This window comes from Chrysochloris asiatica, unplaced genomic scaffold (genome assembly GCF_000296735.1).
Source record: "Chrysochloris asiatica unplaced genomic scaffold, ChrAsi1.0 scaffold00062, whole genome shotgun sequence".
Lineage (NCBI taxonomy): Eukaryota > Metazoa > Chordata > Mammalia > Afrosoricida > Chrysochloridae > Chrysochloris > Chrysochloris asiatica.
The window spans coordinates 10259383-10276056 of NW_006408580.1; the positions used below are offsets into that span (position 1 = coordinate 10259383).

General features: G+C 38.2%; 2 protein-coding genes across 5 annotated transcripts in view; one reads left to right on the forward strand and one right to left on the reverse strand.

The window, feature by feature from the left end:
- The window catches only part of CASK (calcium/calmodulin-dependent serine protein kinase (MAGUK family)), a 548810-nt gene that overhangs the window by 308249 nt on the left and 223887 nt on the right, over window positions 1-16674 (forward strand). The gene's annotated exons all lie outside the window — the stretch shown is intronic.
- On the reverse strand, window positions 6031-7292 carry GPR82 (G protein-coupled receptor 82). Its single transcript, XM_006864256.1, has 2 exons — window positions 7226-7292; window positions 6031-7085 (listed from the first exon to the last, which is right to left on the reverse strand). Exon 2 carries the CDS (start codon window positions 7049-7051, stop codon window positions 6041-6043), a length of 1011 nt encoding a protein of 336 aa, XP_006864318.1. The 5' UTR covers window positions 7052-7085; window positions 7226-7292; the 3' UTR covers window positions 6031-6040.

Here is a 16674-nt window from a genome sequence, read left to right on the forward strand (position 1 = left end):
TTGAGCTACAGAGCCCTTTTCTAGCTGTATACTGGGCATCCTGATCTGAGTATTGCCCAGATACCTTAAACTCAAGCTAAACTAATTGTATTGTGTTACAAACTCTGTTTCTTATCCTCAGTCCCCCTCTCACTGCTAATAACATCACATATACCCTGCTAGACAGGCTCAAAACTTTGAACTTCTCCCTCCTATCCTCTGGATTCAGTCATCAAATCATCTTTTTTTTTTAAATGAAAATATTATTATACTCAGTCCCTTTCTGTTCTATTGTCACGGTATTAGATTAGAGTCCGGTTCACATCATTATGCCTTTCATTTCCTTTTGCCCTCCACTTAGAATTCTCTTCCCTTCTCCTATACCTGGCACAATCTTTTATTTTTCTGTTTCAACTGTCTTTTGTATAATTTTCTAATTTCCCTTGGCAGAGATAGCTGCTGTTGCTTCTATGCATGTTTTTCTTTCTTTACAATCCTGCATTATATCAGTTATTGCTTTCTAAGTATCCATCCATTTATTTGACAAATATTTATTGAGCATGTATCATGTGCCAAGCCTTAGTCTATATTCATGGACTCTACACACAAGTTCTTGCCTTCATGGAGTTTATACTTTAATAATGGGATACAGACAATATACAACAAATAAGTAAATACATGTAGTATACCCGAGGAGAAGTAGAAGTGAGTTTTTTAAATTATTAACTTGTTGATTTTACTGTGTTAATTTGTATGACAGCTGTTCCACTTAGGAATTCAGGGTACAGCTTCTTGTGTATGATGACTTTCTCTTATACAGCATTTTGTGGGAGTAGGAACTGACTCCATGGCACTTAAGAAAAACAACAATATATATATATTTGACTTGGGAAAACTTAAAAAAAAACACAACAACCTTAATTTGTTTAAGGTGAGCGTATGCCTGTTACATGTGTGCTCTTAGCTACTTGAAGAAACCAGAGGCATTTTTAAGTTCTGTATTGTGTATGTTTACCACTAGTATATTACTGTTTATTTGTGTCCTTTATTAACTGCCATTTTCTAAAACTTTTTTTCAATAAAAGGAAAGAAGATGTGGGAGAAAATATTTATTGAAGTTATATTTAAAGACAAAAACAAAAACCTAAGTGCAGTGAGACTCAATAGAGTATTTTTCAAAAAAAAAAAACAAAACACAAAAAAACCAAACCCACTACTGTCTAGTATAGTCCCAACTCAGCCAGCCTCATCTTTCTACTTGGGAGTGACTGGTAGGTTTGAACCATTGACCTGTGATTAGCAGGCTGACACTTAACTCGCTGCACCACCAGGGCTCACTTCAATTTAGTATGTTGTTGTTGTTAAGTGCTGTCAAGTTGGTTCTGATTCATGGTGATCTTATATAGGGTTTCCGAAAGCAGCTGTTGGGTTTGAACTGCCAGCCTTGCAGTTAATAGTCCAGTGCTTATCCTACAGCTCCACACCAGGGCTCTCAGTATATAATATATGTAGCTTTTGGTGTGGCACTGTAGGATAAGCACTGGACCTCAAGGTCAGCTGTTCAAACTCACCAGCCACTCCTCAGAAACCCTATACCGGGTCTTTGTGAGTTGGACCTGACTTGAGGGCATTTAACAACAGCATGTTAAATGAAGTACTAGTGTGACACTGTAGGATATGCCCTGGACTGTTGACCATAAGGTCGGCTGTTCAAACCCATCAGTCGCCCCTCAGAAACCCTATACAAGGTCACTGAGTTAGAACCAACTCGATAGCACTTAACAACAATATGTTAAATGAAAAATATCAGTCATCTTCTGAGTTCTTAATTTAAATTTAAAACTCTACTCAACAGCACTTAACAACAGCATGTTAAATACAAAATGTCGATCAGTTTCTTAGTTCTTCTAAAACTACTGGTATGACTAGAGAGGAGTCTTGGTGTGGTGCTGTTGGATAAAGCAACAAACTACAAGGTCAGTTTGAACTTAAAAGTTGGCAGTTCAAACCCACCAGCTCATTCTCGGAAACCCTATACAGGGTTGCTATGAGTTTGAACCGCCTCCCTGGCACGTCACAACCACAATGACTAGTGAAAACTGAAGGACTCAGGAATGCATACTGGAAATATTTGACACCAGACTTTGTATTTTCAGACTTTTTGACCATTTTCTTCTTTCAGTTAAGCACTGAAGTAAAAAGGGAGAATAATTACTATTTTTCCATTTCTACCCTTTTAATTAAAATTATACAAATGTGCTGGAATGACCTCCAATGATTTGGAATAAATGTCTCTTGGAGAATATGTACAGTGTATTGCTTCTACGTTTTAAATTCAGAAATAAACCATGCCATGAAAGGAAAGGCTTTGGAAGTGCTATGTGGATATACTTTAAACTTCGTTCTGAGTACAGAAGTATTAACATGCAAAGAATACATGAGTCTTTAAGCAGTATTTAACAAAGTGATCTAACAGTTAATGGTTGATGTTATTAACTGGTTCTTTTCTGGGAAGAGAATACAAGTATCATGGGCAGTAAAGCCCAAACCAAACCAAGCCTATTGCTTTGAGTCTGACTCATCCTTACCCTAGGGGACAGAGTAGAACTGCCCCCAAAAGTTTTCCAAGGCTGTAATTTCTTTGGAAGCAAACACCCACATCTTTCTCCTGAGGAGTAAAATTATAATGTATATAATACAAAATAAAGTCACAATCAGTTTGTCTTACTGACAAGATTACATGTCAGAAGGAGATGACCATTAAGAAAAGCTTACTCTTTAAATAGTTTATTTCGATGCTGAAGAAAATTAGGGTGTCATGCTTTCGACTCTTTTTTTTTCATCTGTAAATTGGTATACAGGAATCCTGGTGTGGCGCTGTGGGTTAATGCGCCAGACCGCAAAGCCATGTGAACTGCAAGGTTGGTGGTTCAAGTTCATCAGGTGCTCCTTTGGAAACCCTGTACAGGGTAGCTATGGGTCGGAACCAACTCGATGGCACTTCACAACAACAACAAATTGGTATACAATAAAGTTTAGATGATTAGAACAGTACTTGTAAAGCATGTAGCAGAGTACCTGGCATACAACAGTTATTTAGTAAATGATAGTAACTCATAATAGTATATCATATGATTTACCTGTTGTTGGCTGTTCTTGTTAAGTGGCACCAAGTCCGAATGTGAACTGTAGACCTTGCAGTTCAAATTGACCTTGGGGTCCAGTGCATTAGTCCACAACACCACAGGACTTGTCGTTTAGGTAGTAATGTTTGGATTCTACAAACTAAGAAATTAACACTTAAAGGGGTAAGTAATTTGCATAAGATTGTCCAGCTAAAGCAGCTCTGGAATCTGGAGGGAATTTAGAAGAGAGTCCAACTCCAGAGACCATTTAGTTGCCTTTAATACTATTGTTCTGTCATATCATTCATTCACTTAACAAAAATTGAATTTATCTGCTGTTTTGTCATTAATAACATACTGACTATAGAGAAAATATAGGAAATGTGGTAGACTGACATGTGGTGGTGGCGGTGGTTGCGTGCCGTGGAGTCGGTTCCGACTCATAACGACCCTGTACAGGGTTTCCGAGGCTGTAAATCTTTACGGGAGCAGAAAGCCTCATCTTTCTCCCTTCCGAGCAACTGGTAGTTTCAAACTGCTGACTTTGCAGTTTGCCCAGCTTGTAATCAACTACGCTACCAAGCCTCTTAACACTGATATATAATGACATTACATTGCATTTTATTGTCACAACAGTACCTCATCCAAATATTTAAACATATGTATAAGTCGTATCTACTTAAATATGAGAATAAATTAATATTGCCTATCCCAGTAGCATGGACTTCTGTAGGATCAGCACTGGACTGTGAACCACAAGGTCAGCAGTTCAAAGCCACCAGCTGCTCCTCTGAAACCCTATGCAGGGTCACTATGAATCGGAACCAACTTGACAGCACTTAATAACAACAACATTCCAGTAACATGAGTGAGCGCATGCCAAATACTTTGATAAAACCTTGGATTTTATACTGCATTGTTGTCATATATTTATAAAAGACTTAAGTACGTATGGAATCTCCCATTTTATATAATAAATATTTTCTTTTAAGTGAGTTCCTGGTCTAGTGCTGTAGGATAAACACTAGACTGCTAATCACAAGGTCGGTGGTTCAAACCCACCAGTCGCTCCTTTGAAATGCTATACAAGTGCTTTGAGTTGGAATCGATTTGATGGCACTTAATAACAACGTTGTTTAAGTTTATATTATAAAGCTTATTTCACATAGTATTTAATAGTACTTATGTTAGAAGAGGAGGCCTGGTGTGGCGCTGTGGGTTAATGTGCCAGACTGCAACGCCGTTTGAACTGCAAGGTCGGTGGTTCAAGCTCACCAGCTGCTCCTCAGAAACCTTATACAGGGTCGCTATGGGTCAGAACTGTCTCGACGGCACTTAACAACAACAACAAAATGTTAGAAGAAATTAAACTTTTTCCCATAACAATTTAATAAGAATAATAGCTAACATGTTTTCTATATATCAGGGCAGTATACTAAGCAGACTGCATGCATTAGTTAGCTTAGTTATTTTTAATTACTTATGCAAGAAAAAGCATGCTTTTGTCAACAAATATCTTATAAATTATTACATCTCTCATGCTTGCTGATATATATTAAAATGCAGATTGAAATTTAGATATGTGGTTCAACATCAAACATGCAAAACCCATGGCCACCTAGTCAATTTCAACTCACAGCAACCCCATATAGGGTTTCCAGGCTGTAAGTGTTTACGTGTGCAGAAAGCCTCATCTTTATTCTGAGAAGCAACTGGGTGTTTAAACTACTGATCTTATGGGGTAGCAGTCCACTGCTTATCCTACAGCGCCACCAGGGCTTCTTAAACAAACAAAAACTGTTTTTGTATAATAGGGTGTTTTGGACTCTTGCATGAAGCACAAATGATTTATATTTACAGTGTTTGTTTTCAATTGAAATTTTTTTATTGTTTAGGTTACAGTTTACATAGCAAATTCATTTTCCATTCACTAATTCATACACAAATTATTCTGTGACATTAGTTGAAACCCCCACAATGTGTTTGTTAGTGCTATTCCCATTTCCACCCTTGGATCCTTGGTTCCATTCTTCCAGTTGCCCTGCCCCTCCCTGCTTTCTCATCTTTGTTTTGGGGCAAATGTTGCCATTTTATTCTCATATAGTGGATTTTGTCCAAGGAGCACATTTTTCAATGGTTTTATTGTATATTGGCCAATCTATCATTTGGTTGAAAAGTAGCCAGCCACAGGATTGACTTCAGCTCAAAATTAGGAGGGTGACTATGTCAGCAGTCTTAGGAGAGTCCTCCAGTCTCTGTCAGAGAAGTCTGGTCTTTTTTGTGAATGAGTTTTGTTCTGCATTTCTCCCATCCTAACCAGAATGGTAGGTCGTGGTAACCTGGCACCATCTAGTTCTTCTGTTGTCAAGCTAAAGGAGGCTGTGGTGCCTGTGGGTCTTCAGTTCTTTGAATTAATTGCTTCTTTGAGTCTTTAGTTTTCTTCACTTTCCTTTGCTCCAGGTGGGAAGAAACAAAGAGTTGTAACTTAGAATGTGGGAGTTTCTTATTCTGTTCTTTTTCCTTTGGTCATTTAAAAAATATACAAAAGTAAAACAAACACCAGAGACAGGGTCTTGTATTCTAACTACTAAAAAGCAGAGGAGTCATAAACCACTTGCTTCTTTATTCTGCAGTTGTGAATTGTATTCTGAACTCAGCATCCACAGCTGAGCTTAAACAGAAACTGGTTTGTTGGTTTCATATGCTTCACAATAGGATTCTTTGACTATGCTTGATTTTTGTCTGCGAAAGTCTGCCGCCTCAACTTTCAGTACAACTATAAATCAAGTTTAGTGAATATACATATTTATTTATTTATATTTTAAACCAAAGAGGTTTTCTCAGTGCATGTCATCAACCAAGTTATGACATCTTAACATGTAGCTCAGTATTCCTGGAAGAATGTTGTTCTTATTGTGATGTTGACCTTTTAAAAGTCAACCATATGGTTGTATGTGTGGTGATTCAGATTTTGTGAAGAGATTATGTAATGTCTTCTTGAATTTTTTATCTAATAAAAGAAATATAAAGGGATCTGTGCTACTTCTGGCTGAAGCCAGACAGGTGAGGATGTTTTTTATTTCTATTAAGTAATTCAATTGCTGACAATCCTCCCTTTGGTGTAGAACAAAAAAAATGGGTTTAAAAATACTATATGGAAGAAAGCAAATTATTAGTAGAGTCTGGATGACCAGAAGATGCCTTTTCACAGATCTGTAAATGAAGTCTTTCTCTGTAACAGATGTGCAAGTCCTTACTTTTCTGAGATGGCTGACAAAAGAGTAGTATGAGGTTAGTACTACTAAAAATGAAAATCCGATAAACATGGTTCCAATGAGACTAGCAGTCTGGGAGATCATGGCTCCTGATTCTATCTGTCGATTATAGCACAGATTCTCTTTTCCTTCTGTAGCTTCTACAACTGAATAGTATATGCTAACTGGAATAATTACACCCAGTACAACACCCCAAATGTAAATGCACAGTTTTCTGGCAAAGCTGGGCTGACGAAATTTTTTCAGTAAATGTCCATAGAATATTTTCTCATAACATGAAGTGGCCTCTTGTGTCAAATCCATTTTCATTAAGGTAGCATAGCGGCTTATGGCAATCCAACATAAAATTAAGAGGCTGACAAACATACTGACATGCATAGCTAGAGTTCCCAGGAAATTAACCACCCTGCACTGTGCAGATTGGTATTCCCATTGAAAACCTTTCAGGAAGTAGATAACCATGAAAGGCATGGCGCTACACACTAGTAAGTTAGCAGTCACAAGATGTACAAGGTAGACGTGGGTTGATGTTTTCTTACAAATTCTCGTTAAAAATATCCATTGCGAGAGAGAGTTTCCAAAGAGACCCACGATACAAAGGAAGGTATAAATAATTGGTAAAGCCATGGAAGAGATCATGGATGGTTGAATACATGTTGAATTGTTCCTCATTTATGCCAGATTTTCTTGAATTTTAGCACAGGAGCTAGAACAGAATTGCAGATGTTTACGATTAAAATTATAGACAGCATTTAAGCTGAATAGTTGGTTTTTTTAAGCATTAGCTGAAACAAGTTTGTAATAAAAATATATTGGATGGAAAGGAAGGTATGGATGCCTTCTCACCTTTTAAATCACGATTGTCCGGTTGGAATAAATGCCAGAAGCTGATTATTGTGGACAGTTCCTTTGTCTAAAAAACAAAAACAAAATTTGTTGCAAATAGTTAAATGCCTAGTATTTATCATTTTATATTAGAGGAATTTTCATTCTTATAAAGCAGTTTGTAAGTGAGATTGACTTTGCCTAGAAATATAATCAAGTTTTAAGGCTCATGCAAATAATACATCGCAGGTAAACGAAAGTACTGTATTTTGTGGCCATATTAACAGAGGACAGACTTTTAATTAGCTTATTAATTATATGTAAATGGTTTTCAAAATGGTATCTTGTCATGATTATGCTAAAACATTCCTCTATAATCTAATACTATTAGAATAATATCTTCATATTTTGCAAGTAAACTTAATTCTGTAAAATCATAAACTCAGGCAGGGTCCTGAATTGAACCAAAGGATGTGTAGTAACCACAGATAGACACCAAATCCAGGATATCATTAATTTTTCATTTTACATATTTAATGTACACTTCATTAAAAAGTGAATTTAAAATGATATGCAAAGATAGATTGACACAGTGGCAGCAACATAACAATTGGGAGGAGGGCTCAGGATTGGGCATTGTTTTGTTCTGTTGTCCATAGAGTTTCTATGAATTGGAATTTAATGGACGGTATCTAGCAACAGGATAGTTGCTCTCCTGGTTGGTTCAAGGTCTCTCGTGTGTCCATGTCCCTCATGTGTTAACCTGGCATCTTTGGGTCTTTCAGAGGCCATGTTTTATGCCTTATTTTTAAATCTTTCTTGATATGAAGGGTACATGGAAGTGCTGAAGATTCACATACAAACTTATTTTCACCTTATTTCCTCATTTCTTTCCGGTGAGACTAACAAAAACAAGTTTCTAGACTCTGATCAAATATGAATGCTAATCTATCTGCTACATCATTGTAGCTTCTATACACCACACCCTCCATCCTCGAGCAGGGTTCCTCAATCTTTTGGGGTTTTTATGTTTTCTCTTTTGATAAACATAAAAATCTTACTTCATACAGCTTTCTAATGATCTTATATGATGGTCTCCTTTCTTGGTGAATCACAGTTATATTTCTTTTCTGCTTCTTAGATTACAGAAATATTTCCCCCCAAAATATCATATCAAAATTTTGAAATTGTTCTTTTAAATTTAGAAACTCCCACCCAAAGACTTGGAAACTTGTGGGCTATGTAGTGTCTCTAGATTCCAGTATCTGAAACTCTTAATTAATATCTTTATCGTTTTATTTTCCTGACAACTGAATGGTTGGTGGTTCAAACCCACCAGCTGTTCCACAGGAGAAAGTGTGCTTCTATAAAGATTTCCAGTCTTAGAAACCCTATAGAGCAGTCCTGCTCTGTCTTACAGGGTCACTATGAGTCGGAATCAACTCTATGGCAGTTGGTTTGGGTATTTGGGTATAAATATTTATTTAGAAAATAATTTATATGCTCCAGAATGAGTTTGTATATGAATCTAGTGCAGCCTGGAGAATTAGAATCTGGTTGCAGTTAGTATATAGACCCAATTATAAGCTCTGGTAGCGTAGTGGTTATGAATCAGGCTGCGAGCCATAAGGTCAGCAGTTCAAAACTCCCAGCTGTTCCGTGGGAGAAAGATGAGGCTTTCTGCTCCCGTAAAGATTTATAGCATCAAAGCCTGTTCAGGGTCGCTATGAGTCAGAACTGACTCCACAGCTCATAACAATCTGTAACCCCACAGTTTATGAATCAGTTGAATAGAGACTGAAGCGAGCCAATTTATCTCTTGAAAGAAATGTGTTCTATTCAAAGTATGTTTTCAATTTATATAGATAATGAAGCTTCATTTTATGATATTAAATAAAAGCACTAGTCCCTGCCTTGTTTCAATAGTAATACATGCTATACCCAAATCTGTAAAGGTCATCATGCCTGTATTAAGAGCAATAGTATCCTTTTGTCAGCTAGACCACCTCATACAGCATATCTATAAAATTACTTTGCTGACTACCTTTCTTAATGATTGGTTTTCACAATTAAAATTGCTTAATCCTTTTAGAATTTCTATACAGTTAACTTTTAAGTTAAAAATGAAGAAATGATCAGCCTTACCTGTAGTTTGTGCCAAATCCGATTCTCCTGCTCAGGGTGATGATGCTTAATTTCAGACTTAAAGTTCTCCCAGCGTCACTCTTCCAGTTCCCTAGTGTAGTCAGTGTAAATAGATTCTTGCTTGACACAGACTACAGTGGGAAAAAGACGGAAATTAAAGTATTGAAGAAATTCAATAGTTATGGTAAATGTAGCAACTACCTTTTCAAAAAAAAAAAGAAGAAAAACCTCATTTCTCTATTTCTGTAGTGAGAGGAAGTTGGTGGACAATATATATGCTGTACTTCCTCATCATTACTTCATGAACTAGTTGCATGCTTTGCTGAAGTTAAGGTCAAAGGTTTAACCCTCCCCCACTACCATTATATGTCCTGGTATGGTGCTGTAGGATAAACACTGAACTGTTAACCACAAAGTCAGCAGTTCAGACCCACCAACTACTCTTTAGAAACTCCATGTTGTTGTTGTTGGTGTTATATGCCGTTGAGTCAGAACTGACTTACAGCAACCCTGTATAGGATTTCCATAGAGCAGCTGATGGGTTTGAACCACCAGCCTTGTAGTTAGCAGTCCAGTGCTGATGCGATAGTGCCGTACCAGTACTCCAGAAACCTTATACAGGGTTGCTATGAGTCAGAACCGACTTGACGACACTTAACAACAGTAACCACTGTTATATAGTACAATGGTAGAAGGAACTTTTCAGTAGTAGCCCAGCAAAACACTGGTGTACAAATGTGCCTATAAAATAATTTGTAGGTGGCTTATTTGTAATTCATCTTTATCAAAAATGTGGAGAGAATAAAACTCAGTTTTCTTACCTAGAACAGCTTATACTGTTGTCATTTCAAAGTTGCCAAGTGCCATCAGTTGGCCCCAACGCACAGTGACTCTGCATAAGGTTTCCAGAACTATAAATCTTTGCAGGAGCAGCCAGCCTTATCTTTCTCCCATGGAGTGGATTCCATTATATATATATATATATGTGTGTGTGTGTGTGTGTGTGTATATATATGTGTGTGTGTGTGTATATATATATGTGTGTGTGTATATATATATATATGGCAATGTTTCATTCTGTTGTGCATAGGCTCGCTATGAGTTGATACTGACTTGATGGCACCTAACAACAAAATATATATATATACATATATACAGGGTCGCTATGGGTCGGAACTGACTCGACGGCACTTAACAACAACAACAACAATATATATATATAAGCTCTGGTAGCGTAGTGGTTACGAGTCGGAACCGACTCCACGGTACTTAACAACAACAACAACAACAACTATATATATATATATATATATATATATATAGTTGTTGTTATATGCCATGGAGTCGGTTCCCACTCATCGCGACCCTGTAAGGGTTTCCGAGGCTGTAAATCTTTACGGGAGCAGAAAGCCTCATCTTTCTCCCGTGGAGCAGCTGGTAGTTTTGAATTGCTGACCTTGCGGTTCACAGCCCAATTCGTAACCACTACGGTGTGTGTGTGTGTGTGTGTGTGTGTGTGTGTGTGTGTGTGTGTGTGGAGCTCTGGTAGCACAGTGAGAGAGAGAGATAGTTTGTCCTGTGGTGGCACTGTAGGATAATACACTGGATTGCATGGTCAGTTTGAACTGCAAGTTCGGCAATTCAAGCCTACCAGTCACTGAGTTGGAACCAATTTGATGACAATTAACAACAACATATATGTTGTTTTTTTGTTTGTGTGTGTGTGTGTGTGTATACAGGAGTCATGGTGTGGCATTGCAGGATTGCATGCTGGATCTCAAGGTCAATTTGAACCACAAGGTTGGCGGTTCAAACCCACCAGCCACTCCTCTGAAACCCTATACAGGATCGCTATGGGTCAGAACAGACTCAACGTTACTTAACAACAACAATGGCATGTATATAGAACAGCTTACTAGAATCAAATATAGAGCTTGAAGAGAACTTCATTGTCATCTAGAAATGGACATCCTTTGTTTTATGTTGAAGAAACAGGACGAAAGAAACAAACTGTTAAGCAGGGATGACATCTAAGGGTTTGGGTCTCAATTTGAACTAACCCTCCGTACTTCTAATTACACTTTGCTGCCTTCATCCCAATTCAAAGTAGTACATAGTTTGAAACATCTCAAAATAGAATTTGTTGAATCCTTGAACGTGGCAGAATCTGAAGACAAAATACACCTTAATACAATGAATTATGATGTAAATACTTGTGAAATCAGTTGTAGGTATAGAATTGCTTAATCAGTCTGTGAACCAGCTGGGGCCAGACTGGAGTCAAACACTACCCTTCCATGGGTAGTTAAGCCAGGGGTGCTCTGAAAAAAAAGAACAGAAATCCCATTTCATTAAGCCTAAACACTGTAGTTATCATTAATTCTTCATTCAAAATTATAGAAATAGTTTTCCATTTCTCATAACCTCCAATACTTACCTTATACCATGTTAGTTGTATAAAATTTCCCAGATGTTTGCTAATGTTTCTTTTTAAAACAAAACTGAGAACTTGCTGAAGTTGTTGGATTTTGTTCTGCTGCTGTTCGTCTTTGCAGTGCTTGCCATCGTTTAATTACGAACAGTGACTCATCCAGGAACTGGACTGTGTGCCATTTTTACTTCAACAATTTATCTTTTTCCAGGAATGAACTACTTAGAACAAAAAACAGTTTGAAGTAATTTCGAGAGAAAGAATGGAAATGGAATGCTGTTTATTTGATAGTTTTAATGTTACTTGTTTGGGACTTAAGCAACTGTGGTCCAAAAAAAGAATTAACAGAAGCTACTAGACTTTTGGAGTCCTGTGGGTTAATGCGCTGGACTGCAAAGTCAGTTTGAACCACAGGGTCAGTGGTTCAAGCACACCACCGCTCTTTGAAATCCCTATGACAAGGTCGCTATGGGTCGGAAGTGACTCGAGCGCACTCAACAACAACAACTAGATTTTTAAGGAGCTCTGATGGCATAGTGATTACGAGTCAGGTTCCTAACCTCAAGGTCAGCAGGCTTACTGCGCCCATAAAGATTTATAGCCTTGACAAACCGAGGGTCGCTATGAGTCAGAACCAACTCCACTGTGCATAACCACCACCACTAGATTTTTAACTAATGTCCTTACTCTGTACCGTTTTTTTTCCATTGTCCTAAAACTCAGTAAATGATACCATCATACCATCATTCCTTCACTTAAGTAAAAAACCTAGGACTCAGTGATTCTTTTCTCTCCTTCACCTCTCCCATCAAATTGGTTAATGCTACTATTTCTGGAGTCCTGGCGTGGCGTTGTGGGTTAACGCGCCAGACTGCAAAACCTGTTTGAACTGCAAGGTAGGCAGTTCAAGCTCACCCGCTACTCCTCAGAAACCCTATACAAGGTTACTATGGGTCAGAACCAATTCGACAGCACTAAACAGCAACAACAACTATTCTGGAGTCCCTGTGTGGCATTGTGGGATAAGTACAGGACTGTTAACTGCAAGGTTGGCAGTTCAGACCCACAAGCTGCTTCTTAGAAATCCTATACAGAGTCACTATGAGTTGGAACCGACTCGACGGCACTTAACAACTGTTACATACCAATTTAATGAGTACTTATTTGCCAGATATCCTGCTATGTGCTTTATATGTTTATGTCTTATTTAATCTTCATTGTTGTTCAGTGCCGTCGACTGGGTTCCAACTCATAGTGACCCAGAATAGGGTTTCCAAGAAGCAGCTGGGGGGTTTGAACCATCAACCTGTGGTTAGCAATCTGGTGCTGATCCTACAGCACCATACCAGGACTCCTCTAATTTTCACTTGTAGTTGTTGTACCTGTAAAATAAATGCTATTTTATTTTAATGACATAATGCTATTTCATTTAAAGGTTAGGAAAACTGAAGCCCAGAAAGGTCACATAAGTTGCCCCAAGATCTCAGAGACAGCTAGCATCCATTTTTACTATCTTCTCTCATGGGTTTGAAATAAGCCAGACCGACCTAGGTCTACACCCAGTTTACTTAATATGTAACTTAAAGAATGTAAGTAAGTAAACCAGGGAGCTACCTGGGACAGGAGCCTTCCAAGCAGAGACCCTGCGGTGGTGGTATACCTGTTTGTGTGAGGTACAACAAAGAGACGAATGCAGGGTGGGGAGAGAGTGCTAGGAGATAAGGTCTGAAAGGTAATGGGATAGGAGACTGAACAGATCATATGGGCAATTAGCACTTTACCTTTTACACTTACTAAAGCAGGAAGTCCTATAGAAGGCTTTTGTGCGGTGGCTTGACAATATTACTCTTGCTGATAGTATCTGACAGGTTACCTTGGGGAGCAAGGGTAGAAGCCAGGAAACAAAGTCCAGGGGCCATTGTTTTCATCTAGATGCAAGGTGATAATTAATGGCTAGGATCCATGTGGTAGGCAGTAGAGATCATGGGAGAGTTGTCAGATTCTGGCTATTATTATACAGAGCCACAGAATAGCCTAAGGGATTGTTTATGAAGTATAAGAAAAAAGAAGAAAGTCAAGCTTTATTACTCCTAAGTAAGAACTCTAATGATTAGAGAATAAGCAGATTTTCTGTTCAGAAATGTTATGTTTTGAAAAGTCTGCATACATAAATTTTGTCTAAACTTAAAATCAGTATAAATTAATTTTTATTAATTCATTTAACTCTGCCAGAGCTTATGCCTTATATCTTAGATGCTGTACTAGTTATTTGATGTTGCATTCAAAATCACTTTAAAAACAATACTCAATGCCATCGATTCTGACTCATAGCGGCCCTGTATAGGGTTTCTGAGGCTGTAAATCTTTATGGGAGCAGATAGCCTCATCTTTCTCCCATGGAGCAGCTGGTGGGTTTGAACTGCTAGGCTTATGGTTAGCAGTCAGTGTTGCTTATCCTTCAGCACCATCATGGCTCCTCCTAAAAAACAGTGTTATTGTAGTTATTAGGTGCCATTGAGTTGGTTTCGACTTATAGTGACCTTTTCCACAGTAGAATGAAACATTGCCTGGTCCTGTGTCAGCCTCACAATCAGTTACTCTGGAGTCCGTAGCTGCTGCCACTGTACCTTTCCATCTCATTGGGGGTCTTCCTCTTTTTCTCTGACCCTCCACTTTGCGAAGCATGATGGCCTTATCCAGGGACTGGTCCCTCCTTACCAAGTACAAGAGATGGAGTCTCACCATCCTGGTTTCTAAGGAGCATTCTGGCTGTACTACTTCCAACATAGATTTGTTATTTTGGCAGTCCATAGTACTTTTAATATTCTACCTTAACTCAAATGCATCAGTTCTTCTATGGTCTTCCTTATTTATTCATTGTCCAACTTTCACATGCATATGAGGCTATTTGAAAATGCCTTGGCTTGGGTCAGGTGCACCTTAGTCCTCAAACTGACATCTTTGACTAAAAGTGCTCAGTGAAAATCTCCCCCCCCCCTTTTTTTTAAAATAGCTACATCCCATCTATTGCAATGTGTATACCAATCAAATAAATAATAAAACAACATCAAAAAGCAAAGCAAAACAAAACAGCTGCTCTTTAGTGAAAAAACAAAACAAAAACAACTGACATCTTTGCTTTGAACACTTTAAAGAGGTCTTTCAGCAGTTTTGCCTAATGAAATATGTTGTTTGATTTCTTGACTGCTTCTTTCATGAGTATCGATAGTGGATACCAGTAAGATGAAGTCTTTGACAACTTCAATCTTTTCTCCATTTATCGTGATGTTAGGAGCTCTGGTAGTGTAGTGTTTGTTAGTCAGGCTGTTAACCTCAAGGTTAGCAGTTCGAAATTACCAGCTGTTCCACAGGAGAAAAATGAGGCTTTCTGCTCCCGTAAAAATTTACAGTCTCAGAAACCCTATAAAGTGTTGCTATGAGTCAGAACTGACTCCACGGCACATAACCACCACCATCATAATGTTATTTATTGGTCCAGTAATGAGGATTTTTATTTTCTTTACATTGAGGCACAACCCAAATTGAAAGCTGTGGTCTTTGATCTTCATCAGTAAGTAGTTTAAGTCATTTTCGCTTCCAACTAGCAAGGTTGTATCATCTGCATATTGCAGATTGCTAATGAGTCTTCCTTCATTCCTGATGGCTCGTTCTTCTGCATATAATCCAGCTTCTCGGATTATTTGCTCATCATACAGATTAAATCAGTATGGTGAAAGGATACAATCCTGGCATACACCTTTCCTGATTTTAAACCATTCCGTGTCCCCTTGTTATGTTTGAATGACTGCCTCCTTGTGTATGTCCAGGTTTCTCACAAGCACAATTAAGTGTTCTGAACTTCCCGTTCTTTGCATTGTTATCTATAGCTTGTCAAGATGCGCACAGTTGAAAGCCTTTGCATAGTCAGTAAAGCACATGTAAACATTTTTCTGATGTTAACCTGCTTTCAGCCAAGATCCATGTGACATCAGCAGTAATGTCCCTTATTCCACATCCTCGTCTGAATCTGGCTTGGATTTCTGGCAGTTACTGGTCAAAGTACTGTTGCAGCCATTTTTTAATTATCTTCCGCTAAATTTTACTTGTGTACTCCTGGTGTGGTGCTTTAGGATCAACACTGGAATGTGTATCACAAGGTTGCAGTTCAAAACCATCAGCTGCTCCTCGGAAACCCTACGCAGGGTTACTGTGAGTCGGAACTGACTCAACAGCACTTAAGAACAACAGCAATAACAAATGTTACTTGCATGTTAAATTAATAATATTGTTCAGTGATTTCCGCATTCCATTGGGTCACCTGTCTTAGGAATGGGCACAAATGTAGATCTCTTCCAATCAGTTGGCCAAGTAGCTGTCTTCCAAATTTTTTGACATAGATGAGGGAATGCTTCCAGTGCTGAATCTGTTTGTCGAAAGATTTCAGTTTCTGTTCCATCAATTCCTGGTGCCTTGTTCTTTGTCAGTTCCTTCAGTGCACCTTGGACTGCTTCCTTCAGTACCATTGGCTCTTGATCAGATGCTACCTTTTGAAATGGTTGAGCATCGACCATTTCTTTTTGGTACAGTGCCTCTCTGTATTCCTTCCATTTTCTTTTGATGTTTTCTGCATCATTCAACATTTTGTCCATAGACTCCTTCAATATTGCAAGTTGAGGCTTGAATTTTTTCTTCAGTTCCCTCAGCTTGAAAAATGCTGAGTGTCTTCTTCCCTTTTTTGTTTTCTAACTCCAGGTACTTGATATTATCTTCTCTAGCTACCCTTTGAAATTTTCTGTTTAGCTCTTTTACCTCCTCATTTCTTTTATTTGCTTTAGCATCTCTACACTGGTAGATATCCATTTTGGTCTTTTCCTTCTTTCTTGTCTTCTTAATG